This window comes from Chinchilla lanigera, unplaced genomic scaffold (assembly GCF_000276665.1).
Source record: "Chinchilla lanigera isolate Chin_1 unplaced genomic scaffold, ChiLan1.0 scaffold00067, whole genome shotgun sequence".
Taxonomy (NCBI): Eukaryota; Metazoa; Chordata; class Mammalia; order Rodentia; family Chinchillidae; genus Chinchilla; species Chinchilla lanigera.
The window spans coordinates 148659-172292 of record NW_004955468.1 but is presented as its reverse complement, the minus strand read 5'-3'; the positions used below and the strand labels follow the sequence as shown (position 1 = coordinate 172292).

At 55.1% G+C, this 23634-nt stretch overlaps 5 protein-coding genes and 1 non-coding gene across 6 annotated transcripts in view; 4 read left to right on the top strand and 2 right to left on the bottom strand.

The window, feature by feature from the left end:
• Positions 1–92: 92 nt before the first annotated feature.
• On the bottom strand, positions 93–5816 carry Paf1 (PAF1 homolog, Paf1/RNA polymerase II complex component). The gene is made up of 14 exons (XM_005399775.2): positions 5460–5816; positions 4893–4922; positions 4705–4797; positions 3914–4035; positions 3717–3783; positions 3529–3630; positions 3340–3445; positions 3177–3245; positions 2989–3092; positions 2788–2904; positions 2562–2690; positions 952–1057; positions 756–846; positions 93–666 (listed from the first exon to the last, which is right to left on the bottom strand). The coding sequence occupies exons 1-14, from the start codon at positions 5504–5506 to the stop codon at positions 242–244; spliced, it is 1608 nt and encodes a 535-aa protein (XP_005399832.1). The 5' UTR covers positions 5507–5816; the 3' UTR covers positions 93–241.
• A 190-nt stretch (positions 5817–6006) lies between these two features.
• On the top strand, positions 6007–9806 carry Med29 (mediator complex subunit 29). Its single transcript, XM_005399774.2, has 4 exons — positions 6007–6255; positions 6996–7054; positions 7258–7342; positions 9509–9806. The coding sequence occupies exons 1-4, from the start codon at positions 6040–6042 to the stop codon at positions 9749–9751; spliced, it is 603 nt and encodes a 200-aa protein (XP_005399831.1). The 5' UTR covers positions 6007–6039; the 3' UTR covers positions 9752–9806.
• Positions 9807–17152: 7346 nt separating this feature from the next.
• Zfp36 (ZFP36 ring finger protein) lies at positions 17153–19549 on the top strand. The gene is made up of 2 exons (XM_005399773.2): positions 17153–17260; positions 17977–19549. The coding sequence occupies exons 1-2, from the start codon at positions 17237–17239 to the stop codon at positions 18898–18900; spliced, it is 948 nt and encodes a 315-aa protein (XP_005399830.1). The 5' UTR covers positions 17153–17236; the 3' UTR covers positions 18901–19549.
• LOC106150199 (translation initiation factor IF-2-like) overlaps positions 19027–23634 on the top strand; it is a gene marked incomplete in the record, with an annotated part of 5311 nt that continues 703 nt past the window's right edge. Inside the window, 5 exon segments of the mRNA XM_013522284.1 lie at positions 19027–19063; positions 19677–19932; positions 20139–20465; positions 22912–23118; positions 23422–23634. Coding sequence (XP_013377738.1) covers positions 19027–19063; positions 19677–19932; positions 20139–20465; positions 22912–23118; positions 23422–23634 — 1040 coding nt within the window.
• Trnai-uau lies at positions 22402–22494 on the bottom strand. The gene is given in 2 exon segments: positions 22402–22437; positions 22457–22494. It is a non-coding gene; the product is annotated as a tRNA-Ile (tRNA).
• Plekhg2 (pleckstrin homology domain containing, family G (with RhoGef domain) member 2) overlaps positions 22813–23634 on the top strand; it is an 11219-nt gene continuing 10397 nt past the window's right edge. Inside the window, 1 exon segment of the mRNA XM_013522376.1 lies at positions 22813–23309. The gene's annotated coding sequence lies outside the window, so the exon portion shown is untranslated.

Below are 23634 nucleotides of genomic sequence, written 5' to 3'. Positions count from 1 at the left end.
CTGTGGCCTTGCTTCTGTACCTCAGCTTGGGATCCTAGAGCATCTGGAGTTGGGTGTGGGGGGGCTGGGTGAAATGAGACCAGAGGCACTGGGAAGGAAATCAAGAGGTTGGCTTTATTAACAGCGAAGGTTGAAGGGTTGGGGAATCAACCAAGTGAAGGGCTCACAAAGAGACCACTAGAAAAGTGCCTCCCTGCTCTAAGAATGGTGTCACTCCAGCCCTCTTCAAAAGCCCCAAGGCTCAGTCACTGTCGCTGTCGGCCTCACTGGACTCAGTAGCCGCGGCTTCACTGCCATCCTCCTGGGCTGAGTGCTCACTGCCACTGGGGAAGGGGCTGGCGCTGCGGCTCCGACTCCGGCTGCGGCTGCGGCTCCGCTGGCCACCCCCATCACTGCCGCTGTCCGAATCATTGTCACTGCCACCACGGGCCTGTCCTCTGTCCTCATCATCAGAGTCAGCATCGTCCTCCGAGTCAGCATCACTACCAAAGATCTCCTCTTTGTCTCGGGCAGCCCGGGCCTCGTCCTCACTGCTCTCATCTTCTCCGCTGCCACTCTTGTCACTTGCCTCGTCCCTGTCACCCTCCTCCCGGTCACTCTCACTGCCAGAGCGCTCATCCTCACTGCCTTCTTTCTCGCTGCTGCTGCCCTTCTCGTGTTCCTCATCTGTGAGGGAGGAGGGAAAGGTCAAGGCCAGTTTCTCACCCTCCCGGGGCTCCCAGGGCTCCCAGGGCTCCGGCCTGTCCCCTCTTTACCTGAGCCCCCAGCTTCTTTGTCTTCGGTCTCCATCTCCTCCTCTTCTTCCTCCTCGGGTTCGTGGTTTTCCAGCTGAGCCTTGCGTGCCTCCTAGAAGCAGAAGTAGGATTGGAAGGGGGAGGGTATGATGCCAGGCCTCTGTCCTCACCCACTACCACCCTCCTGTTGGGGCCCTCGGCCAGCAATGCTTGTTACCTGGGCTTCTAATTCCTTCTCGTTCATGTCTCGGTGTTTGACCACAAGGAGGGCGTTGGTACCTGACTGAACCCCAGCCTTGGCCCGGCGCTTACTAAGACGGACCCTATAGAGGACAAGTTGCAAAAGAAGGGTGGAAGGTGCAGTTAAAGACCCCTCCACTCTGGTTTCTCTTCAGATCGTATAAATCTTTCACCTGAGATTCCCATTGGAGGAACAATTCAAAAAAAAGTCAAAAGCCTCCCCTGTGAGGGGGTCTGGTCTTACTTGATTCCCCACCAGTGGCTGGCCCAGAGCACACCCGGGGAAAGATTACTTTTACAAATATATGGTGTAGATATGTGTTAGATATGTCACATGTGTATAAATTAGTTATCAACCAACACTTAAGAAGTCGGAGATACCAAATCCGGATTTCTGGCTTTTGAGAAACAGCAACTTCTGTCCCCCGGGGAACAGAACTTTTCTGCCCCTAACACAACAGTGGGCTGAAATAGGGTGTGGTGCTCCTTGGAAGTTACAGCCAACAGGTCCAGGTCACCCAGAGTCAACCAATTCTCTGCTGCTTGTCACATTTCTTGTCTGGCTATGGGATGAGAATTTTGGATCTCTGCTCCAACCCTTACACCCAGAGCTCTAGCTAAGCAATTAACTTTGAGCCTGCAGAGAGTTTTAGGGTCATGTTCTTGGTTTCTGTTTGGTTTTTTGAGTCAGTCTTGCTATGTACGGCCTTCAACTCACTATGTAGCCCAGACTGGCCTCAAACTCACAGCGATTCTCCTGCCTCAACCTCCCAAAGTGTGGCCCTACAGGTGTGTGCCACCATGCCCATCTAGGGCCATGTTTTTGAACTTGGATGTCAGGTGTTTCATTTATGTTACGCAGGTGGCTCACGCCTGTAATCGCAGCACTTGGAGGCTGAGGCAGGGCAGAAAGTTTTAAGTCCAGCCTGGGCAACTTAGAACCCTGTTTCAAAAGGGATAGGGATGTAGCTCAGTGCCAAGGCCCTTGGTTCAAATTCCGGCACCACCCCTCAGTGCAAATATACATACATACATAGATGTATATGCTAGTATTATGGAAAAGGTGGCTGTCCATCCTACATATTACACAAAAGCTCTAAAGGCCTCTAGCATACCTGATGACTTCTATTTGGTGCCAGGGATTAAACTCAGCCTTACGCTACCACTGAACTATACACTCCAAACACCATGAACACTTTTTTTTTTTTTTTTTTTTTTTTGGAGACAAGGTCTCGCTCTGCAGTTCAGGCTGGCCTTGAACTCACTTTGCTTTTTGTGGTGGTTTTTGTTTTTATGTTTTTGTTTTGTTTTTTGTCCTTTTGAGATAGGGTCATACTGTGCAGTTCAGACTGGCCTCGAACCTGCAACGATCCTCCTGCCTCAGCCTCCCGAGTGCTGGGATTAGAGGTGTGCACCACCATGCACAGCTCCCCTCTTTTGAGACAGGGTCCCACTTAAATTGCGTAGGCTTGCCTTGAACTCACAATCCTACCTCTACCTGCCAGGATTACAGGCATGTGCCACCCTGCCTGCCTTGAACCAGGGTTTGAAGCAGAGAGGCAAGCTAATCAGGAGTGTGCTGAGTACCTGGTCTCCAACTCATTGTAGTACACCCCATCACCCTCTCGGAAAATGAAGAAGTAGTTCTCCTCATAGCCCTTGCTAGCCTTGTTCTTCACATTCCAGTTGTATTCCCGAGCAATCTTGTAGTCATACCTGAGGATGAAAACACAAGGTCAGCCATATTTTGTCCCTGAGGAGGAGAAGGGGGAAAACACTTCTCAATCCCTCAAACCTAACCCAACCCACGAACACATCATCAGGTGCATAGTCCATCTCCTCCTCTTGGTCTCGCTTTCGTTTTTTTAGTGTCTCTTCCACAGGCAAGAAATAGGCCACAAACTGGTTTCCTTCTTCATCCATCATGCCCCTAGTTAGGTAAAGAAGGGAGACTAATGGGTGAGGGCAATGGGATAACAAGGAACAGGCCAAGATGGGCAGCAGGGCCACTGACCTGATCATGGCCTGAGACATCATCTCTAGGGCAGCTGCACCACTTGTGTCCTTGGGTGCTGGGTCTGAGTCAAAGATGACCTGAGCGCATGGGTTGATCCACATCTGGCAGGAAGGAAAGCACGGGGGTTAGTCTGCCACAGGCAGCCGAGGGAGGCTGTCCCTCCACCTCCCACCCTAGGCCATCACCTTAAAGTCTGGGAAGACAGGCATGACCTCCACTGGTGTCACTCGGGGCTTGCTGTAGTGCTGGGAGATCTGGAGGGTGGAGGGACAGAATTGAGAGGAATGAGGAAGAGCTGATCCACACCTCTGTCTGCATTGCTTCTCCCTATCCCAGCCTGTCAATTACCGATTTCTGGGCATCTTCAAAAGTCTTCTCAATGGCTGTGATCTGGCTATCCCTATCTTTATATATTTCCTCCTCAGTGAACTGTTGCTTCACAGAAACCCCAATCCTAGGGATAAAAAGACTTTTTTTTAGGGGCCACTGGACAGACCTGAAATCTTCACCTTCCCTCCCTTCCTGTCAGCAGCTTACTTGACCTCAGGCTTCTCATTAGAAATGCCATAACGATTGAACTCGGTAGAGATGTACTCGGTCTTACGCATCCATGGCACCACCTTCGCATGCTGCTGGGACCTAGGGTAGGAGATCAGGCACCTCAAGGTTCCACACAGGATGTCCTCCCACTTGCAGAGTCCTCTACCCACTTGGGACCGTCTCACCTCTTAGAGCTGGTAGGGGCCTGAATCTCCTCTTCCAAAAGCTTCTCATCAGCTGGATCCAGGAGAACTAGAGAGCAAGGGGGCAGGAGGACTGTGAGGGAGGCCCAGGCCTGGACTATGCTGGCCTAGCACAGACCTTCCACTCACCCTACACACTGCTGGGGTCAAAGACGCCCCCCCACCATCTCCCCACACACCATTGGGGTCAATGCGGTAGGTGTCAGGGTTGATGAGGTCAATAGTGACCCCCAGGTCTGGCTCAGTCAGGAGGTCATGTTTGTGCTGTTTCTCCAAAGAAGTTGCTTTGTACTGGACAAACCTGCGTGAGGAAATACACTACATTTGGTTTCTGGATTCCAACTTCATCCCTCATATCCCTGCTTCCCAGAAGATAAGTTTCTCTTGGGAGGAGCTCAGAATGGAGTGCGGAGTGTTCCTATGTTGGAGTCAGGCTGGCTGTCCAGTGGGAGGAGACCTGGGTACTGCTTATTGAGAGCAGGTGTTGTGGTACAGGAGGTTGAACCCAATGACTCTGCACTGAGGTACATTCCTCCCCCAGGTTTGAGACAAAGTCTTGCTAACTCACTAAGTTGCCAGCCTGGGCTCCAACTTTTGATCCTCCTGTCTCAGCCTCCTAGAGTGCAAGGATTTTAAGTGTGTGACACTACATCCAGCTCTAGGTTTTGTTTTTGCAGTACAGGGGATTGAATCTACGGCCTCACACATTCTTGGCAAGCACTCTACCACTAAGCTACATCCTCACCCTTCTTCGTGTTTTGAGGCAGGCTAGCTAACTTGCACAGGCTGACCTAAAATCTGCACTCCTCCTGCCTCCACCTCCTGAGTAGTGGGACTGCAGGTGTGAATCACCGTCCCCATTCATTCATATTTATTGAGCACCTGGCATTATGTCCTGGAAAGGTACTGTGCTAAGCCCCAAGGAACTCCTATTTCTGAGTAGTTTCCCCATCCCCGATCGTGGTCTTACCTGTTCTGATCAAAGGGGTAGGTGATGAACTTAGGGTCGAAGGGGATGTCAGGCAGACTATTGCAGTACTTGACACGGCAGACCACTCCAGACCTAGTAAAACAGTAGGTCAAAACTGGGTTCCTCCTTCCTCACCTCTACTCCCAGACCCCTCCCCTGTCCCTCCTCAGAAAGCAAGTGGCACTCACCTCTCAGGCAGAGTCCGGTGGGAATTGGGCCTGGTGAGGAAGAGAGATACTGATAGCATGATGGAAAGAACAGGACTGACACAGAAGTGAAAGAGGCTTCTGCATGCCTAAAAGCTGGACAGAGAAGTGGTGCTTCGAGTGCCTTAATGGAGATATCTGATATTCCATTTCCTTTTGGAGGAAGTGTCCCCAAATGCTTTAATGAATGAATTCAAGTGCTCAAGCCCTCTGGGAAGGAACGTCGTCCAGTGCTTTTAATAAAGAACTATGTACTCAAGATGCTTTTGGGAGAAGGGTCTCCAAAAGCTGACTGGAGAGACCTAAGTGCAAGCTCATTTTTGAAGTTTCTAACGATGTCATCCCAGAACTCGATAGCAAGAGAGGAGGGGGCACCACCCGCTCCCAGAAAGAAGCCGCCGCCTGTCAAAGGTGCGCGCTCCTGACGTCACGGGCACACCTGCGGGCCCGCAGCGCTGTAAGCGGACACCTCACCCTCGGTACCCCGCCCTGCCGAAACCCAGATACACACCGGGGGAAAGCAGTAAAGCCAGGTGGCGTGGCACCTACCTGTGGCCCTCCTCCCGCTGGGCCTGGGTCTGGATGGTGGGCGCCATAGCGCGGAAGCGACGGGGGTGCGGACCGAGTCCTCGCTGCGCCGCGGGCAGACACCGAGGGGCGTGCCAACTTCAGTGAACGCCTGCTCCGAGGCAGGGTTCGGGTCGGCGCTGCTCTCAGCCGGGGTTGGGACGAAGTGAGGTGGCTGGAACAGCTCCGGGACCAACTCACATAAACGCGCAGGCAAATCCGAGGACGGACTCGCAGTTCCACCTCCACCAACGGTCGCCCAGAAGCTGAGGACCCGGGCCTGTCGCTTCACTCCGCAAGGCCTTCGGGAAATAGAGTCCGGAGCAAAACCACACACGGATTGGCCAGCTGTTGGGTGAGGGCGGAGCGAGGCAGGAAAGGCCTCTTCTGATTGGTGAAAAGATGTTGCGGTCCGGACGTCGTATTCGAGAGTGAGGGAGGGTGGGGCTTATTGAATCCTCTGGAGGCAGAGCTAACCAGCAAACAGGCCCTACGGCTGAAGAAGCAAAGAAACCGAGACGGACGCACTTGTGACGCACTTCCGGCGCTCTAAGAGAGGAAAATGGCTGCATCCCAGCAGCAGGCTTCAGCGGCTTCCTCAGCTGCTGGGGTGTCAGGTCCGGGTTCGACTGGTGGCCCGGGTCCCCAACAGCAGCAGCAACCGCCGGCACAATTGGTGGGACCTACCCAGAGCGGGCTTCTGCAACAACAGCAACAGGACTTCGACCCTGTACAGCGCTATAAGATGCTCATCCCGCAGCTGAAAGAGAGTCTGCAGGTGATTGGCCTGGAGCTTCACGGAAGGGGCTAGCGCGACTTGGTGGTCTGACTCCAAGGCCGCCTGCCCAGGGGCTATTTAAGAGAATCAACCGGGCATGGTGGCGCACGGCTGTAATCCCAGCACTCGGGAGGCGAGGGAGGGTCGTTGCGAGCCCCAGACCAGCCTGGGCTACAGAGTGAGCTCAAGGCCAGGCTGAACTGCATAGCGAGAACTTAACACAAAAAAAAAAAAAAAAACGTAGGCGGGGGAGGAAGAGTAAAACTTGTTCTTTTTTGTGAGGCCAAAGCGAAGCTCTTTGAGGTGGGACTAGTGGGATGCGGTTTAAGTGAGAAACCGGGCTTTTGTCGTTAAAACTGGGAGAAAGTACTGGCCTGTACGGAGATTCTGCGCGTAATTAGGGATGAAGGCTATATCCGGAAGTTACTGGTGGGAACCCGGGGTGAGGCCAGGCCCGTGGGAAAATAAAAGGGAGATTGCTACAGGAATGGAAATGAACTGTAATCCCAGCAATAGCCGTGAGTTCGAGGCCAGCCTGAACTGCACAGCGAGACTCTGTCTCAAAAAAAAAAAAAAAAAAAGGAATGGAAATGAGCATCGTTATGGACTGTCACGAGGGGAGGTGCCGAATGAAGAGGAGGTCTGAGATTGGGTGGATTTCAAAGAACAGTATTGTTCTACCAAAGACACTATATTTCCTTCTGTTTCTCCATCTCCTTTGCCTTTTTTTTTTATAATAGACCTTGATGAAAGTTGCAGCCCAGAACTTGATTCAGAACACTAACATTGATAACGGACAGTGAGTACAGCCCATTTTCCCATGATATCCTATCTTCCAGCCTTAGATAGTGTTCCCTCAGTGCCCCGCCCCTCCTGTTTTCAAGCCCTGCCTCTGATCTCCTGGGGCCTGGTGCCTGGTTTCCTGATGAATGGTTGAGTAGACAGTGGTGTCCCAGAGTTTGAGGATCCATTCCTCAATCACCCTTTTCTCCTGGATTGTAGGAAGAGCAGCGATGGACCCATACAGCGCTTTGACAAGTGCCTGGAAGAGTTCTATGCCCTCTGTGACCAGCTGGAGCTCTGCCTGGTAAGGGGTATTCTGGACATTGGGTGACCGCAGCTCCTGCTTTAGTCTCCAGGATCTTCAAAACCCTCACTTAGCACACTCACTCAACCTCTTCTGGCTAGGCGTGGTGGTGCATGCCTGTAATCCCATCACTGAGGAGGCGGAGGCAGGAGGATCTTTGGGAGTTCAAGATCAGCTTGGGCTACAAAGTGAGCTCAAGGCCAGCCTGAACTGCATAGCGAGACCCTGTCTCAAAAAAGACCAAAAAAAAAAAAAAAAAAAACCCTTCTGGGCCAGATTATTCTTCAACTAATGCCAATTCCATAGAATAACAAATATAACCCCAAACAGGGACAGCTCAGAGTGGTCAGGGCTGATGAGAGAAGTTCAGGCCAGAAGAAGGAGTACAGGCAGGGGATCAGAGCCAGGACAGGGAATGGCCAGGGAGCCCAGGTGGAAGGAGAGAGTGGCTCCGGAAAGGCAACTTTGAAGAAGCACATTAAGGAAAACTAGAGCAAAGAACGGAAGAGAGACAGGAGTTGAGAAGCAGATATGACTAAGAGCCTCAAATCAGATAGACTACTTGGGTTCCTCCTTTGGAAAGTGGAATTTCAGGAAAAACTGCAAGACCATGTGTGGGAAATACATACTGTAATCTTAGGCATAATGTCTCTGAACCAGGTATTAAAGAAAAGGCAGGGACGGGGATATAGCTCAATGGCCTAAGTGCCTGCCTGGCAAGTGCAAGGTCCTGAGTTTAATTCCTAGTACCAAAAAAAACCCAAACAAATAAAGAAAAGGCAGTTTGAGAAGCTGTTAGTGGGAGAAAAGTGTTTATCCATAGAGAATAGCTTCTGCTTTAAAATCCCTTTAGAAATGTCGGCAGATTGCCCGGTGTGGTGGTACACACCTGTAATCCCAGCACTTGGGAGGCTGAGGCAGGAGGATTTCCATGAGTTTAAAGCCAACCTGAGCTATACAGCAAGACCCTGTCTCAAAAAAAAAAATCAGGAAATTAAATCTGGCTGAGATGTAGGAATGGGGCATGTTGGATTTTATTTTGTTTTGCTTTTTTTTTTTTTGAGACACAGTCTTGTTATGTAGTACAGAAGTATGGCCTTGAATTCACTATGTGGGGCTTGGATTTTGAATATAACCCTGAGGGCCCTGGGGACCCATAGAAAATTTTAAGCAAGGGAGAAAATGGACCCATTTGGGGTTTTTGTCTTTTGAGACAGGGTCTCACTATGCAGTTTAGGCTGGCCTTGAGCTCACTTTGTAGCCCAGCCTGGTCTGGAACTCAGAGTAATCCGCCTGCTTCAGCCTCCCAAGTGCTGGGATTACATGCATGCCCATTTGCTTTTAGTAATCTGCCGCTCATTGTCAAAGGAAGGATGTGTAAGAACGGTTGAAACGAGGTGGGCACCCAAGAGGCAGCCAGGGAAGGGCTGTGTAGAAAAGGGAAAGGACAGATGGGACCCTGGAGGCTTCCATAGGCCTCAGGACTGATGGGCTATTTAGGGAGGAGTTTCCAGGCTGAGGCACGGGCTGTAACTGGAATGGTAGGATCTTCCTGAGAAGAGGCCCCGAGAGAAGGAGCAGTTTGGGGAAGAGTATGAGGGGGTGGGAGTGTCAGGCTAGGGACAGCGATGTGGGCACCATCGTTTCAGAGGTAGAAGTGTGAGTGATGTGTGCGGGTGTGACAGCCCTGGGAGGGCAGGACAAGTAAGACAAAGCAGAGCCTAGGAACTGCCGCAGAGGTCTTTGGTAGAGTAGGAAGTACCTAGAAGGAGTAGCCAGAGAAGTTGGGGAGAAAATCGGGATGGGTGCCGCCTGGGAGGCACTGCCAAGCCTCAGGTTAGGACAGGTAATAGTAGCTAACGTTCATCAGTTACTGCTTAAAACCGCGTGCCAGGACCCGCACCTGTATCGCATATCCCTGTTTCACTGTTCTCACCGCATGAGGCAGGGCGAGGAAGTTATTAAACTAATTTTCCAAACAAGGAAACTGAGGCTTACGAAGAGCCACATGCCCCAGGTCACCCAGCCCATGACTGGCAGGGCTAGGCTGTAACTCCCAAGACTTTGGGGGTCACCAGGCCAAGCAAGCTGCCCCAGGGTGGTCATGGGGGCGCTGTGTGCACCCGGAGTGAGGCTGATGCTGCACCCTTGCCTGTCTGTCCACAGCGCCTGGCGCACGAGTGCCTGTCACAGAGCTGTGACAGTGCCAAGCACTCTCCAACGTTAGTGCCCACAGCCACCAAGCCTGATGCCGTGCAGCCTGACAGCCTGCCATACCCACAGTACCTGGCTGTCATCAAAGCCCAGATAGCCTGTGCCAAGGACATTCACACCGCCCTGCTGGAGTGTGCCAACAAGGTCACAGGCAAGACGCCCACGCCAGCTACTGGCCCTGGGGGCACCCTGTGAGGTGGCTTGGCAATGAGGGTGGGGTTAGGGTGAATGAAGTGTGGTTTAAACTAAAGCGCTGTGATCTCATTTCTATTCTCTCATCGGAACCCTGCAGCTGCAGCCAGCAGAGGGCAGCAGAGGCCGGCAGGGAATGTGCTGGGTGGGACCTTTTGTGCCACCGCCCCTCCGCACTTCTCCCCGCCTTCCCTTCCTAGGCTAGGGTAGACTTGCGAACTTTGACCCCTGACAACCTTTGTTGTAAGAGCCCTACCCCGGCCGGGACTGGGTGTGGCACCCTGCTGGCACCCTGCCTGCCCCCACTCCTTTTGAGTCTGCCCCCCCCTGGGGGTAGTCTACTTTTTCTGTCTCTTCCTCTGTCTCTTCCCTTTCTCTCTCTTCCTCTTTTTTCTCTTTTTTTGTTGTTTGGTTTTGTTTTGGTTTTGGTACCGGGAATCGAACTCACGACCTTGCACTTGCCAGGCAGGCGCTGTGCCGCTGAGCTAAATCCCCAGCCCCTGTTGTCTTGTTTTGAACAGTGACACATTGCCAGGTGTGGACACGCACGCCTGTAACCTGAGGCAAAAGGATCGCCATGAGTTCAAGGCCAGCCTGAACTGCATAGTAAAACCCTGCCTTAAAAAAAAGACCAAAAAAAGTGACATATAACCTAGATAGCCTCAAACTTTTTTTCCTTCATGTTGAGTTACAGCCCTTTAATTAAATTTTTCTTTTTTTTTTCCTTTTTTTTTTTTTGTACCAGGAATTGAACTCAGAACCTCAAGCTTGCCAGGCAGGCACTGTGCCACTCAGCAATATGCCTGGCCCTTGCATTAAATTTTTTATTTTGAGACAGGGTCTTGCTAAACTGCTCAGACTGGTCTTGAATTTACCATCCTCCTGCCTCAGCCTCCCAAGTGCTGGGATTATAGCCGTGCACTACTGTATAAGGCTCTTGGTCCTAACTCTTTTGTCTCAGTCTCTGCTCTGGGCCTGTGGCTCCCTGTCTAGCATTTCTTTTGCTGTCTTGTGCCTTCCAACTCTGAACAGGACTCAGCCTATAGAAGGAGCCAGAACCCCTGAATTACGGGGGCTAGAGTCAGGGGCTTCGTTTTCAAGGGTCACAGCTGAACCCAGAGTCCCCCAGCTCTCCATGTCATCCCAGCCCCAAGGTCCTAGGCATGGAAAGGAGAAGTAGAGGGGTCTAGGCCCTGACCTCAGCCTCCCTGACTGGGGAGCAGCCAGCCCCCACCGTCCCCAGGCCCTGCGTCAGCGGAACTCCAGTGCAGGGCATTGTGCAATCTGCGGGCAGCCTGGCCCAGATGGACGCCTGGGTCCCTGTATTTTTAGCCCCAAAGGAGAAGTGAAAAGGCCCGGGCAGGGGTGAATCATCAGTCTTGGGGAAGAACAGAGCTCCGGGAAGCAGGCCCTGGGCAGGGGGCTTTGGGGTCGGAGTGCTCCACCAGGCTCCCCAACGCTTCCCTAAGAAGGTGGGAAGCTCAGAGTGGCCGTCAGGCCTGGGCAAGTGCTGGGCGGAACAGAGGGAGCAGCCCAGGCCCAGCTGTTGGTTAGGGTGTGAACAGCCCAAATGACTCAGCCTGGTCTGAGAACGGCCCCACCCAACACCTTCAATGCCCTGGTTCCCATGTGACCACCCAGGGGGCTTCTGTTCTCGTCCTCCTGTCTGCAGGGAAACCCCTGAACCATGGAGACCTGTGTGATTCATCCAGAGTTTGAGTCCCTACCCTGGGAAACTGGAAAGCAGCCAGCTGTGTGCATGTCTCCTGTGTGTGCGCCTTCGTCCATCCCAGGAATCCCCCGCCCTTGAGACACCACAGCATAGGGAAGAGCTGCAGATGCACTGGCCCAAGGTGGGATGTCTTCAGGGACACTGGAATCTGGTGTCACTTTCTCTGGGTGTATCAGTTCCCTACCCAGCCCCCAGATTATCTGGGACAGTCTTTCTTAACCTAAAGTCAACTAATTACGGACTTTGATCACATCTAAAAAGTGCTTTCACAGCAACACTTAGATTAGTGTTTGATTGAATTACTGGGATTGTGACCCTGCCAGGTTGACACATAAACCTGACCAGCTAGTCTTTGCCACCCAGGCTCCTGCACACGTCTTGTTATGAGGCTCATCTCCATTAACAAAGTCACATTTCTACCTAGCAAGATGGAAGACCTTGCATACAACTGAAAATGTTCCTCCCGTCTCACCAGCAAAGCCCACCAGTTTCCAGGGTGGGGACGCACCACATGTACTCACAGAGACGTGTCGTCCATGGGCACATATGCAAGAAGACAGGTACAGCTGGCCCTGCGGGGTGATGTCAGTGTGACAACGTCATACACAAGTGCAGGCAAAACATCCGAACACCCAGGGCACAAGGCCCAACCTCTTAAAACCATACCTGGGGAGACACAGTGGGCAGTAGAGTGATGAATGCGCATTCAACAGCCGCATGGTAAAAGATGGGCACCAGGAAGCTGTATTCATTCAACAAACACTGATGCCCTGCACTCCTGGAACTGTACCCAGTGACTGTGTAATAAAGGAACACGAGGTAGAAGACAGAAGTTCCCAGAAGCAGCAGAGAAGTGAAATCAGAAGTGCGAGAGATTTATAATAATACACACAATGGTCTTTGGGAATAAGTCTAATGTGAGAAATACAGGTGGCTTAATGGTAGAGCACAAGCATAGCCTGCAGAGCCCCTGTTTTCACTTCCTAGCACTACCAAAACACACCACACACACACACACACACACAGATTTGCATACTGAGAATGGTTTATTGAGCGACATTAAAAGTTTGAGAACTTTCATTGTATAGTGGTTTCATGAGCATTCCTTATGGCCTATAATGATGTTACATACCATAGATGTTACATGTGTTATTTTTTAAACTGATGATGTGATTTTAAAATGGGGGCTGGGTGTAACTCAGTGGTGAAGCATGCACTTAGCATGGGTTTGAGTCTCAGCACACAGAACAATTAAGATCTGGGTGCAGTGGCCCACCTGCAGTTCTACTGGGGCTGGTGTGGCCCCCTCCTGTGTTTGTCCGCAGGGGTGGCAACAGCTTCCCTGGAGTGTTTGTGTAACAGGGTATACAACCTCCCTTGAGATGAACAGTCTGGCAGAAGCCAAGTCCTCATCTCTCCAGGACGTGGCTGGGACACCAGCTACATGGTGTCCCCAGGGACCCCATGCCATGGACAGTTCCACAAACAATTAAGATCTGGGTGCAGTGGCCCACCTGCACTCTGGAGGCAGGATGACAGGCACAGCCCAGGAATTTGAGAACACCCTGGCCAAAAAAATGAGACCCTGTTGCAAAAAAAAAAAAAGTGGACAGGTCAGGGAAGGCCTCATTGAGGTGACTGAGCAGACCTGAGACACGGGGAGTAAGTCTATGGACATCCAGGGCAAAAGCACTCTGGGGAAAGGGAACTGCAGTGCAAAGGCCCTGCACTAACAGGAGGCTTAGGCCACACCAGGGTGCGGGATTAGGACAGGAAGCCCAGCCACGTCCTGGAGAGATGAGGACTTGGCTTCTGCCAGACTGTTCATCTCAAGGGAGGTTGTATACCCTGTTACACAAACACTCCAGGGAAGCTGTTGCCACCCCTGCGGACAAACACAGGAGGGGGCCACACCAGCCCCACCCCCAGCAGGGACTGCCTAGCTAGCTACATGGTGTCCCCAGGGACCCCATGCCATGGACAGTTCCACAAACACGACAAAGGGAGCAACCGTACCTTGCGAAGACACAAACAGCCCTCTAACCAGCACTTAACTTGCTATCTCTCACCCCATCGCACTTTGTTCATCAGGGGCTGACTCAGCCCTGCCCTCGGTGCAGAAGCATGGGCTGGGGACAGATAAGAATGGCTGGGACGCCTGGCCCCTCAGGTGCGTGTGCGTACGCTTGCTCTGTCCGCAGAGGCAGACAGTCGAGCGTGACGCTGGGCAGGGTGCGCGCCAGCCGCCCTCCCATCACAGCGCTGTCGACGTCAGGCACCAAAGTTCACCGGTTTCACTGCCTCGTAGCTGGGCCGCAGAGGAACCGCATCCAGACACCGCTGACATTTCTCATGCACATGCAGTCTCAAGAGTCACCCACGAAAAAACCCGGACAGAGATGAAGACAGCTACAGCCAATCACCGGGGTCCTGACCCTCAGCGCCAGGTCCTGTATGTACCGACCTCAGTCACGCCGGCAGTCAGTCCCTCCCCGGGGGGTGCCTGTGTGCAGTTACACTCGCTGGGTCACTCCAGATGCCACAGTGGTTCAGGACGGCACCAGGTGTGCAGCGGGTATGTCCCGGGACCCATGAATGCTCCCTCTGAGCCAGCTGCAGCAGACACGAGGCGGTTACAGCGCACGTGACAGAGCCAAACACAGGTGGCTTCACACACTTATTCACCCGGTACAGCCCTGTCCTGTGAGATGGCAGGCGCACGGCCCTCACACGGGAAACGAGGCGCAGGTACACTCGTGTCCCACACTTGCTTCCCCAGCTCCACGCCCCGACGCGGGGCGCACACTCGTCACACAAGTGGCGCACTGTGCCCGGCAGTCGCACGCCCTGGGCGCCCAGCCGGACCCTCGGCCACACCCGCGGTCGCCCTGGCGATCACGCCAGGCGCGCACACGCCGGGCACACGTGCCGCGAGCACAAGGCCCCCGCTGGCCCCGGCTCTCACACCCCCGCGTTTCCCGTCCCCGCTTGTTTTTCTGGAAACTCTGCTCTCCGTTCTCCTCCCCCCAGGCCGGAAGCGCTGGCGGTATTTTTAGCTTCTCTGGTTTCCGCCCCTTTCCCTCCCCCCACCCCCACCCGCCCTCGGGGGACCTGGCTTGTGCGCGTCGCGCCGGGGACCCCCGGCCAGACCCTCCCCACCGTCACTCCAGAGGGGATTCCCGGCTACCGCCGGAGCCCTGGATTTTCCCGCTGGCTACGTGAGGAGCGGGGAGGAGTCCCGCCAAAAACTTCCTCCCGGCCCGGGGCGGGGGAGGGGGGACCCTGATCGCCTCGAGGGAGGGGTCGAGGGGCTGGGGTCTGGACCCCAGGGTGAAGGAGACGCGGGTGTTCGAGGAGGAGGGGCCGACGCCTCCTCCTGAGCCCCTCGTCCGGCTAGGGTGGTGGCGGTCGGGGGGAGCGGTCGTTCCACACGCTGAGCACCCCCAGGCCCTTGAGGAGTGATCCCGTCCCAGGCGTCGAGCCTCACGTCCCGATGATTCAGCAGAGGGGAGGGGGCCAGGCTGACTCAGGGATGGGAAAGGCTGCGTCTCCAGGGAATCGAAACTGGAATCTCCTCCTGGATTGTACCCAGCTCCCAGCTGCCCCCCTCTCCCGTTTGGTCCCGAGAATGACACAGGGTGTCCGGCGGGAGGCGGATCCCGGGGCCCCTCCCCGCTTTCCCTGCTGTCTTCGAGGCTTTGTTTACAGCAGACAGGAGCCCTGGTTACAGGAGAGGAACCCGGGCGTCCGGGCCGAGTCTCCTCGTCACGGCTTCCAGGAAGCCCCCCCTCCCCCGCCCCTTTCGAGTGAGTCACGGGCGAGCGGGAGGCCGCAACCGTGCCAAGCCGCCGCGGCCCGCCCAGCTCACGGGACCGGCCCAGGAAGGCCCCTTGGCCCCAGAAAGCGCCACATCAGGGATTCCCCTCACTCCCCGTGCTCGGAGGAGGCAGGTCGGCCTAGAGCCAGCAGAATCTCCCCGCCACAATACAAGCCAGCGTGCAAGAATGAACTTCCCATCATTGTAATGGTGCTCTACGGCAATAATTTCTAACCCATACTTTTAGTGACGGCAGCCAGCCCACCAAGACCTTAAGAAAACAATTTTTCCTCCCTGATACTGTGTTTTTGTTTGGTGTTTGTTTGTTTGAGGCAGGGTCTTATCTTGCTATGTAGTTCAGGCTGGCCTCAAACTACAGGAGATCCTCCTGTCTCAGCCTCCAAAGCATACAGATTACAATCATGTGCCACATTTGGCTTCTGTTTTTTATTTGGTTTTTTGAGATAGGGTCCTGCTAAATATTCCAGGATGGTCTCGAACTCGCGGCGATACTTCCGCCTCACCCTCTCAATTGCTGAGATTACAGATGAGTGCTGGAATTATAAGGGTGCATCACCATGCCCCCTTTTTTCCAGGATATTAGTTTTCACTCAAAGCAACTAAAAGACTTGCCAATGTGGGAAACGATCCTCGAAAATTTAGCCTGGGCAAGGCACACTCCCACTGTAAGATGCCATGCAAAATAATTTTTGATCCAGACAGTCCCCCACAAGAAAAGACCTCTACCTTTCAAATCTTGAGGTTTTTGAGGTTAAACCTCTTAACGCAGATGCAGCCGGGTGTGGCACACATCTGTAATTCTAGCTTTCAGGAGGCTGAGGCAGGACGATCTTGAATTCCAGGCCAGCCTGGGCTACGTACAGAAACTGTCTCAATCACTCTCCTTTAAAAAAGGACTGGTAGCCGGGCATGGTGGCGCACGCCTGTAATCCCAGCACTCGGGAGGCTGAGGCAGGAGGATCGTTGCAAGTAAGAGGCCAGCCTGGGCTACAAAGTGAGCTCAAGGTCAGCCTGAACTGCATAGCGAGATCCTGTCTCAAAAAGACAAAAAAATAAAAATAAAAAAGGACTGGTAGAGGACTGCTGTCATTCACTATCTGAAACTAGGAGAGTAACACGATAACTTGATCTTAGAGGGGCTTGCAAACAATGCCCACCCCAAAGAAATCTGAAGAGCTATTACCAGCATAGGGCTATTACGGTGGCCCAGTTTGGGAAAGGAGCCCCCTTTCCAGCCTTGCTAGGTACCCAACCCCACACAACCCCTAAAAGAGGGACAGGGAGGGCCTCCTGATTGGGTCCAGCTGAGACCTCTGAAGAGCATACCCTCCCGGGCCTGGTGGTCTCCAGCCTAGCCTTCTGCCCTTGCGGATTTCCGAGTCTGCAGGTATTTCTCAGTCTTTTCCTCCTGTTCTTCAGTAACGCTCTAGCCCCGCTTCTCCCTCAGAATTCGTCTCTCGGACTGTCACCTGTCTCCGCCCCTCCTGTTCTCACGCCTCTCCCTCTCCGTGTCCGTCTCTCTCTGCGTCTCTGTAATTTTCTCTCTGCCTCTCCCCTTATCTCGGTTTCTTCCAGTTTATCTCTCACTTGCGCCCTCTCGGCCTGCGCCCTAGTCAATTGCCCCTGCAGTCCTGCCCCTACCTTTGCCCCAGTTCTCTCCGCCAATCAAAGTCTAACCTCCAAAACTGGGCAAAGGCCCCCAGCCCACTCCCTACCGGCTGCTCGCATCCCAGCCGGGGGCGGGCGGAAGGGGACTGGCTGGAGGCCGGCTGGGCCGCGCGTCCGGGAAGCGCCCGTGGCCCCGCCCCGCCGGCCCCGCCCCCTCCCGGCCCTATAAGAGGAGGATTCGGCGGGCAAGCCGCAGCCTGACTTCAGCACCCCGACTCTAGGCCCGCCGCTCCTGGCCCCCCGCGCCGCCATGGATCTCAGCGCCATCTACGAGGTAGGTCTCCGCCCGCTGTGCCTGACGCCCGCATTCTCCAGCGCCTTAGACTCCAGCCCGAGACGCTCCCCGTCCTCCCCTCGGGCCAGACTGATTCTTCTCGGGGTGAAAACGGAGCCTGCAATTCCCGCGTCTCGGCCTGAACCCGGGTGGGGCGGCCCCTGGAGCGGGGCAAGCTGGCGCACTTTTCTCAAACTTCGGTTTTCTGGAAGAGGAAGTGGCCGCACACCTGGCTCACCCGGAGTTGCTGAGGCTGCGGTTTTGCGCGGAGGCGTTCCTGGGGTTGAAGTCTCAAGAGTCCGGGGAGGCCGGGTGATGTCCCCACGCCCTAGCCCCAGTTCTGGGGCAAGTCTAAAACTCAGGAGCTCTGAGCGCTTGAGGTTGTGAAACTACAACCCGATTCCTGGTTGCCCGGTTGTATCCGGGAAGGCCCTGAGGGTCAAAATTGGGGAACAGTAGGGGCACAGTAGGGGCTCTGGCGTTAGGGTCCCCTCAGGATCCATCCGTGCAAGCTCGGATTTCTGGGTTCCTGCGGATTGGCTTCAGCTGTGGATAAACTTGAGTACTTCCAGATCTGGGTCCCTGGAGAATCCACAGGTTTCAGGGATCGGGTGGGGCCCAGGTCTGGAGCCCACAAACCGGACTGGCAGGCTCTTGAAGTGCCCTGCAGCTGGGGCAGGGCGTTTCTGGTGTCCTTACCAAACCCTTTCCCGCAGAGCCTCCTGTCGCTGAGCCCGGACTTGTCACCGGACCACGGAGGAACTGAGTCTTCGGGGGTCTGGAGCCTGAACGCAGCCAGCTCTGGCTCCTCTGGGGTCACCTCCCGCCTGACTGGCCGCTCCACCAGCCTCGTGGAGGGCCGAAGCTGTGGCTGGGTGCCCCCACCCCCTGGCTTTGCGCCCCTGGCTCCCCGCCCTGGCCCTGAGCTGTCGCCCTCACCCACCTCACCCACGACGACCTCGCCCGCCTCTTCTCGCTACAAGACTGAGCTCTGTCGGACCTTCTCCGAGAGTGGGCGCTGCCGCTACGGGGCGAAGTGCCAGTTTGCCCACGGCTTGAGTGAGCTGCGCCAGGCCAATCGCCACCCCAAGTACAAGACGGAACTCTGCCACAAGTTCTACCTCCAGGGCCGCTGCCCCTACGGCTCGCGCTGTCACTTCATCCACAATCCCAGTGAGGACCTGGCGGCCCCCGGCCACCCTCCGCACGTGCTGCGCCAGAGCGTCAGCTTCTCGGGCCTGCCCTCCGGCCGCCGCACCTCGCCGCCGCCACCGGGTCTGAGTCTCACGGGCCCTTCCCTGTCCTCCTGTTCCTTTTCGCCCTCCAGCTCCCCACCCCCACCTGACTTTCTGCTTTCACCCTCGGCCTTCTCCGCGGCGCCGGGGGCCCCCGTGACCCGGAAGGAACCCACCCCAAACTGCTGCCCCTCTTGCCGAAGAGCCACTCCTGCCAGCGTCTGGGGTCTGGCTCGCAGCCCCTCCGCACACTCCCTGGGATCCGACCCCGATGAATACGCCAGCAGCGGCAGCAGCCTGGGGGGATCCGACTCACCTGTCTTCGAGGCCGGGGTCTTCACAGCCCAGCCCCCTTCAGCCCCACGGCGGCTCCCCATCTTCAATCGCATCTCTGTTTCTGAGTGACAAGTGTCCCCCTAGTACAGATCAGCTGGGTCTGCAGGGGGAGACACTTGTGGGGACCTGGAGGACGCCTGATGTACTCGCGTGGCCCTCCCCCCACATTCCAAAACGCATTAACCCACTCGCCCGATGCCGCGCCGGGGCAGGCCCCCAGTGTGCAAGTCCAGTCAGTGTTCCTGGTGTCGGGGTGGAGTCCTTTCTGAGATGTTAAGATGTAGCATGTTTGAGGGGCCAGTGAGCTCTCCCCCCATGTCCAATTCTGTCTCCTGGAATCTTACGTGCTGTGAATAATAGGCCCCCTCCCAGTGTTCCCTGGACCTGCATTTGCAGTGTCTGGCGATTGGAGCCTCCCCCGAGGGAGAATCCTGGTGCTCAAATTTCCCTCCACAAGCAAGTAGCCAAAGCCATTGCCAAGTCCCAACCCCGAACAGTGGGCCCTTTATTTATGACGACTTTATTTATTCTAATAAGATTTTATAGTATTTATATATATTAGGTCGTCTGCTTCCCTTGTAATTTTTCTTCTTTTTGTAATATTAGAAACAATGGTATAATTATTGTAAGTTACTATAATATTAATATATATTGTTACCTCGAAAATTATTTTTGTTTTTAAAATTGTTAAATAAAGAATAGGCGTGTAAAAGTGGCATTCCGAGTTTTTCGAGGCCTAGGGGCAGGGAGAAAACTGGGAGGACTGCGACATTTTTAGAAACTGGGAAGAGGACTGACCTCCAAACCCTGGCAGGACTGGCCCCACTGCGGAGCTTACCTGGCAGGAAGTGACGTCACCGGCCCGGCCGTTCACCTGAGAGGGAGGGGCCAGGTGAGGCCAGCCGGTAGGAACCGGGAGAGCCAGTTCGTGGTCGCGAGGGGCGGCGCTTTGCCGCCGGCGGGCTCCTTGACCCGGCTTCGCGGGCGGGCGGGGACGGGATGTTTCCGTCCCCACGAGACCAAGGCGGGCGGGCGGCGTGGGGAGGACGGAATGTGCCGGAGCACGAGCCCAGCGCGGGCGGGGGCGGCGGGGTTGCAGGGGTGAGGCGGTGGGGGAGCAGCACCCCGAGTGTCCGGACTCCCGAGTTAGGGGGCAGACTTTTGAAGGAGAAGAGCTTTTTTTTCTGGTACTGGAGGGTTGACCCCAGGGCCTTCGCACTGAGCGACAAAGTTGCATTTTCTTTTGAGACAAAGTGTCCTCAGTCACTAAATTGACAGGGTTTGAACTTGGGATCCTCCTGTTTCAGCCTCCCAGAGTTCCGGGATTATGGGATAGAGAGGTTGTTAAAATCTCAGAGTCTAGAACCTCGGTTCTCTGAACTGGGGTTGTGCCGGTGGCGACCTCGAATCTGGACGCTCGCGGAGGCCCCCGGGGCCCCGCAGCAGGTCGGGATCCGGGAGCTCGCAATTGCGGGATCCGGGTTTTCCCGGGCCCTGGGAACTCGGGGCCTCTCGCGGCCGCACTGCGTAGGTAGGACCGCGCCTCTGGGCGGGGCGGCGCCGCGTCCTCGGACCATAGAAGGCAAGAGAAGTGGGGCCGCGGGCAGGGGGGCCGCGCCCGGAAGCCGCCCCGCGTCAGCCCCGCGCCCCGCCCCTCCGCGACCCTCTCTTCCCCTCCTCCCTCCGCTTCCCCCTCGCTCCTCCCTTGTCTTCCCCTCCCCCCACTTCCTCCTTTCACCCCGTCCCTCGCTCCCTGCCTTCCCCATTACCCCTCACCCCCTTCCCGCCAGCCTCCCACCCTCCTGTCCTTATCCCTCTGCTCCTAGCTCCTCTTCTTTTCCACTGTTTTCCTTCCCTGCCAACCCATCCCCCTCCGCTCGCGCTGCAGCCTCCCCCAAGCCTCCTGCCCCTTCCCCCTTCCTCTGCCTTCCTCTCCCGCTCCCGCTCCCTGGCCGACTCTGACCTTTGGTCTCGTCTTCCGGGAAACTGCCTCCTTTTGGGAAAAGGTTCAGGCCCTAGTACATAGAAGAGTTAGGAGAAAAAGAGGGAAACAGAAGCCCAGAGACTCAAAGGCAGGGAGCAAGCAGTACCTAGACATCCACAGACGCAGACGTTTCAGGCGGTTTCTTCAGCCAGAACAGATTCTCTTGACTCTTCCAAGAATAAAGCCTCAACAAAAACACTGGGCTGGAGGTGCAGCTCAGTGGTAAAGCCCCGTTAATATGTGCGAAATGCTGAATTCCATCCCCAGCACCAAAACAAAACAAAAACCGCCTTCACCTAAGAAAATGACACCTGCCACCAGCTGCCAGGGTTTAGGGCGGACACCTGGGACTCGGGGGAGGCCTGTGTTTCCTGTCTCAAACCCACAGCCCAGGCCAAGAGCTGTCCTGTCTGATCCCCTCAAAACACATCTACACACACATATTTCTACAACCCTCTCCAACCCCGCCGTGACCCCCACGGAGGACCCCGGTACCACTTCCCGACTGATCCTTCAACGCAGCCCCTCGCTAATTTCTACAAGGGCTCCTGCCCAGTCTCTCCCCACTCCCCAAAAGGCTACCAAGGGAAGCCGGTTAGGACATACCTGAGTCAGATCACAAGTCAGAGTCCTACCGGTAAGTCCTCGGCTCACACGGCCTGGCTCCGGGCGCTGCCCTTCCCATGCCCGGTCTGCTGTAGTCACACTGGCTTCCTCGGTGCTGCACCAGTGTATCCGGCCCTTCTCGGCCACAGGGCCTTTGCCCTGGCCTCTGTCTACCTGGAGCACTCCTCTGGTGTCGCCCTGGCTCACTCCCTCCTTCAAGTCTCTGTTCAAACGAGATTGTCCCTGAGTACCACACCGAGACCCACACCACCCCTCCTCAATTCTTGCTCTGCTTTCTTCACGACGTTAACTACCACCTAACATACAAATACACTTAATCTTTTTCTTTCTTTCTTTCCTTTCTTCCTCACTTCCTTTCTCTTTCTCTCTTTTTTTGAGAGAGGGGCTTGTTAGGTAGCCTAGAGTGGCCTCGGATTCACACTGATCCTCCTGCCTTAGACTCCCCAGCGCTGGGAAACAGGTGTGTGCCACCATGCCTGGCCATATACTTGGTTCTTTTAAAATGTATTTTAATTTTTTAGTACATGTTTGCAGTACATGATTACATTCATCATGGGAAGTTGGTACACATACATAGCACATCTTAATTCTTTTTACTTCTCCCCTCCTATGCCCTCCAAGTCTTTTGGCAGAGAACCCACAGCCTGTTACATCGCTACAGAAGTCTTAAACTGAGATTTGGAAACTCAATTCGATGCTCAGAATATGTAATGAGAGGTGATACTGCCCCCTGCTGTACAGAACGGGAATGTCACCTTCCCACAACACAGAACACTCAATCTAGTGTTCACCAAACAAGTCGTTTGAGTCTGAAGATTCAGATGAAAATGTTACTTCTAAGTGATGTAGGTACTTTGATTTGCTTATAAACTATAAACTTATAAAGTTTTTATAAACTATAAGTTTATAGATTGAAAAGTAAAAATGCACCAAATTAAAAGGCAGAAAAAAAAAAGCAGTGCTCCAGGTGAGGATCGAACTCACAACCTCGGCATCGCTCCGCCCGCACTGTTATATAAGTACCGCGCGCTAACCGATTGCGCCACTGGAGCTTCAGCCGCACCCTCCCGCGGTTCAGTCCTTCAGTTACTCATACCCACGTGACCGCTGGCCAGCGCTCCCCTACATTGGATATGCAAATAGGATCTTTCGTTGACCAATAGGAGAAAGGAGATGACTAGCTCCGGATTCTCACGCCTCACAGGCTCTTGCTGTAAAAGGGAAAAGGCCTGGAACTGCTTGGAATGTGGGGCAGTGGCCTGCCAGAGGACTCTCCTCCTCATGAATATTTAGAAGCCAGGGAGGTGGGCCCTTAACCCTTTGCTGTCGGGCCGGCCGGAAGGCGGCCCCTCCCCCCTGCGGGCGGGAACAGGATATGAGCCCCGGCGGCAGGGGGGATGGGAAACCTCGGGCGACCGCCCACCGCCTCAAAGCTGCGACCCGACTGCCCCGCCCACTGCTGCCTCCAGAGCCGGGTGCCACCCACTCCGGAGACTGAAGGGTCGCTCGACCCAGACGTCCGGGATTTCTGTACCGCGTCTTGAGAGACCTCGAAGTCCAGACCCCCGCGTCCGGGCTAAAGGACCCTCAGGTGGCCAGCGCCCCCTCCTGGAGGTGGCAGGAGTCCGGCACATCAGCCCCGGTGGGACCCTGGAGGCCGAGCGTCTCGAACCCCGGTCTGAAGAACTCAGGATCTAGAACTGTAATTCGCTCAAGCGGTTCCCAGAAATCCGAGTGCAAGAGACCTTCGAGTTGGAAGAACTTAGGGTTCGGACCTCTAGCCCCCCAACAAGTCTGTTTGGGGCTGCAGCGTCCCCCATTTCAAGGGGACCCAGGAGTTTGGGACCCCGTGCGCTCCCGCTTCGAGGTGATTTGATCCCTGCGCCTAGAGTTAGGGGAACTCCGGAACCCGCCCCCCTAACGGCCCTACCTAGAGACTCAGGAATTTGAGTTCCCAGCGCCCCCATCTGAGTCTGAAGAGTCGAGGCTCCCAGCATCCCCTACTTAGAGCACCGAGAAATTCGGACTACTGGACCCCACTCCCAGGGACCCGGGATTCTGGCTCCTGAAGCCTGCGAGCCCGAAGTTCACGCCCCGGGGTCCCGGCTCCGCGCCTCCCTCCCTGGGGACCGCGATCGGGCAGAGCAGGAACCCGGCCCCGCGCCCGCCCGGCGCGGGCGGCTCCCGGGGAG

Excerpts from the sequence above, each read along its gene's own strand:
- Paf1 (XM_005399775.2), bottom strand. The coding sequence starts at position 5,506 with ATGGCGCCCACCATCCAGACCCAGGCCCAGCGGGAGGAGGGCCACAG. Across the intron at positions 4,036-4,704 it reads TACCCCTTTGATCAGAACAG|GTTTGTCCAGTACAAAGCAA; the intron begins GTAAGACCACGA and ends TTCCTCACGCAG. Across the intron at positions 3,093-3,176 it reads CTGTCTTCCCAGACTTTAAG|ATGTGGATCAACCCATGCGC; the intron begins GTGATGGCCTAG and ends CCTTCCTGCCAG.
- Med29 (XM_005399774.2), top strand. The coding sequence starts at position 6,040 with ATGGCTGCATCCCAGCAGCAGGCTTCAGCGGCTTCCTCAGCTGCTGGG. Across the intron at positions 6,256-6,995 it reads AGCTGAAAGAGAGTCTGCAG|ACCTTGATGAAAGTTGCAGC; the intron begins GTGATTGGCCTG and ends TTTTTATAATAG. Across the intron at positions 7,055-7,257 it reads ACTAACATTGATAACGGACA|GAAGAGCAGCGATGGACCCA; the intron begins GTGAGTACAGCC and ends CCTGGATTGTAG.
- Zfp36 (XM_005399773.2), top strand. The coding sequence starts at position 17,237 with ATGGATCTCAGCGCCATCTACGAG. Across the intron at positions 17,261-17,976 it reads ATCTCAGCGCCATCTACGAG|AGCCTCCTGTCGCTGAGCCC; the intron begins GTAGGTCTCCGC and ends CCTTTCCCGCAG.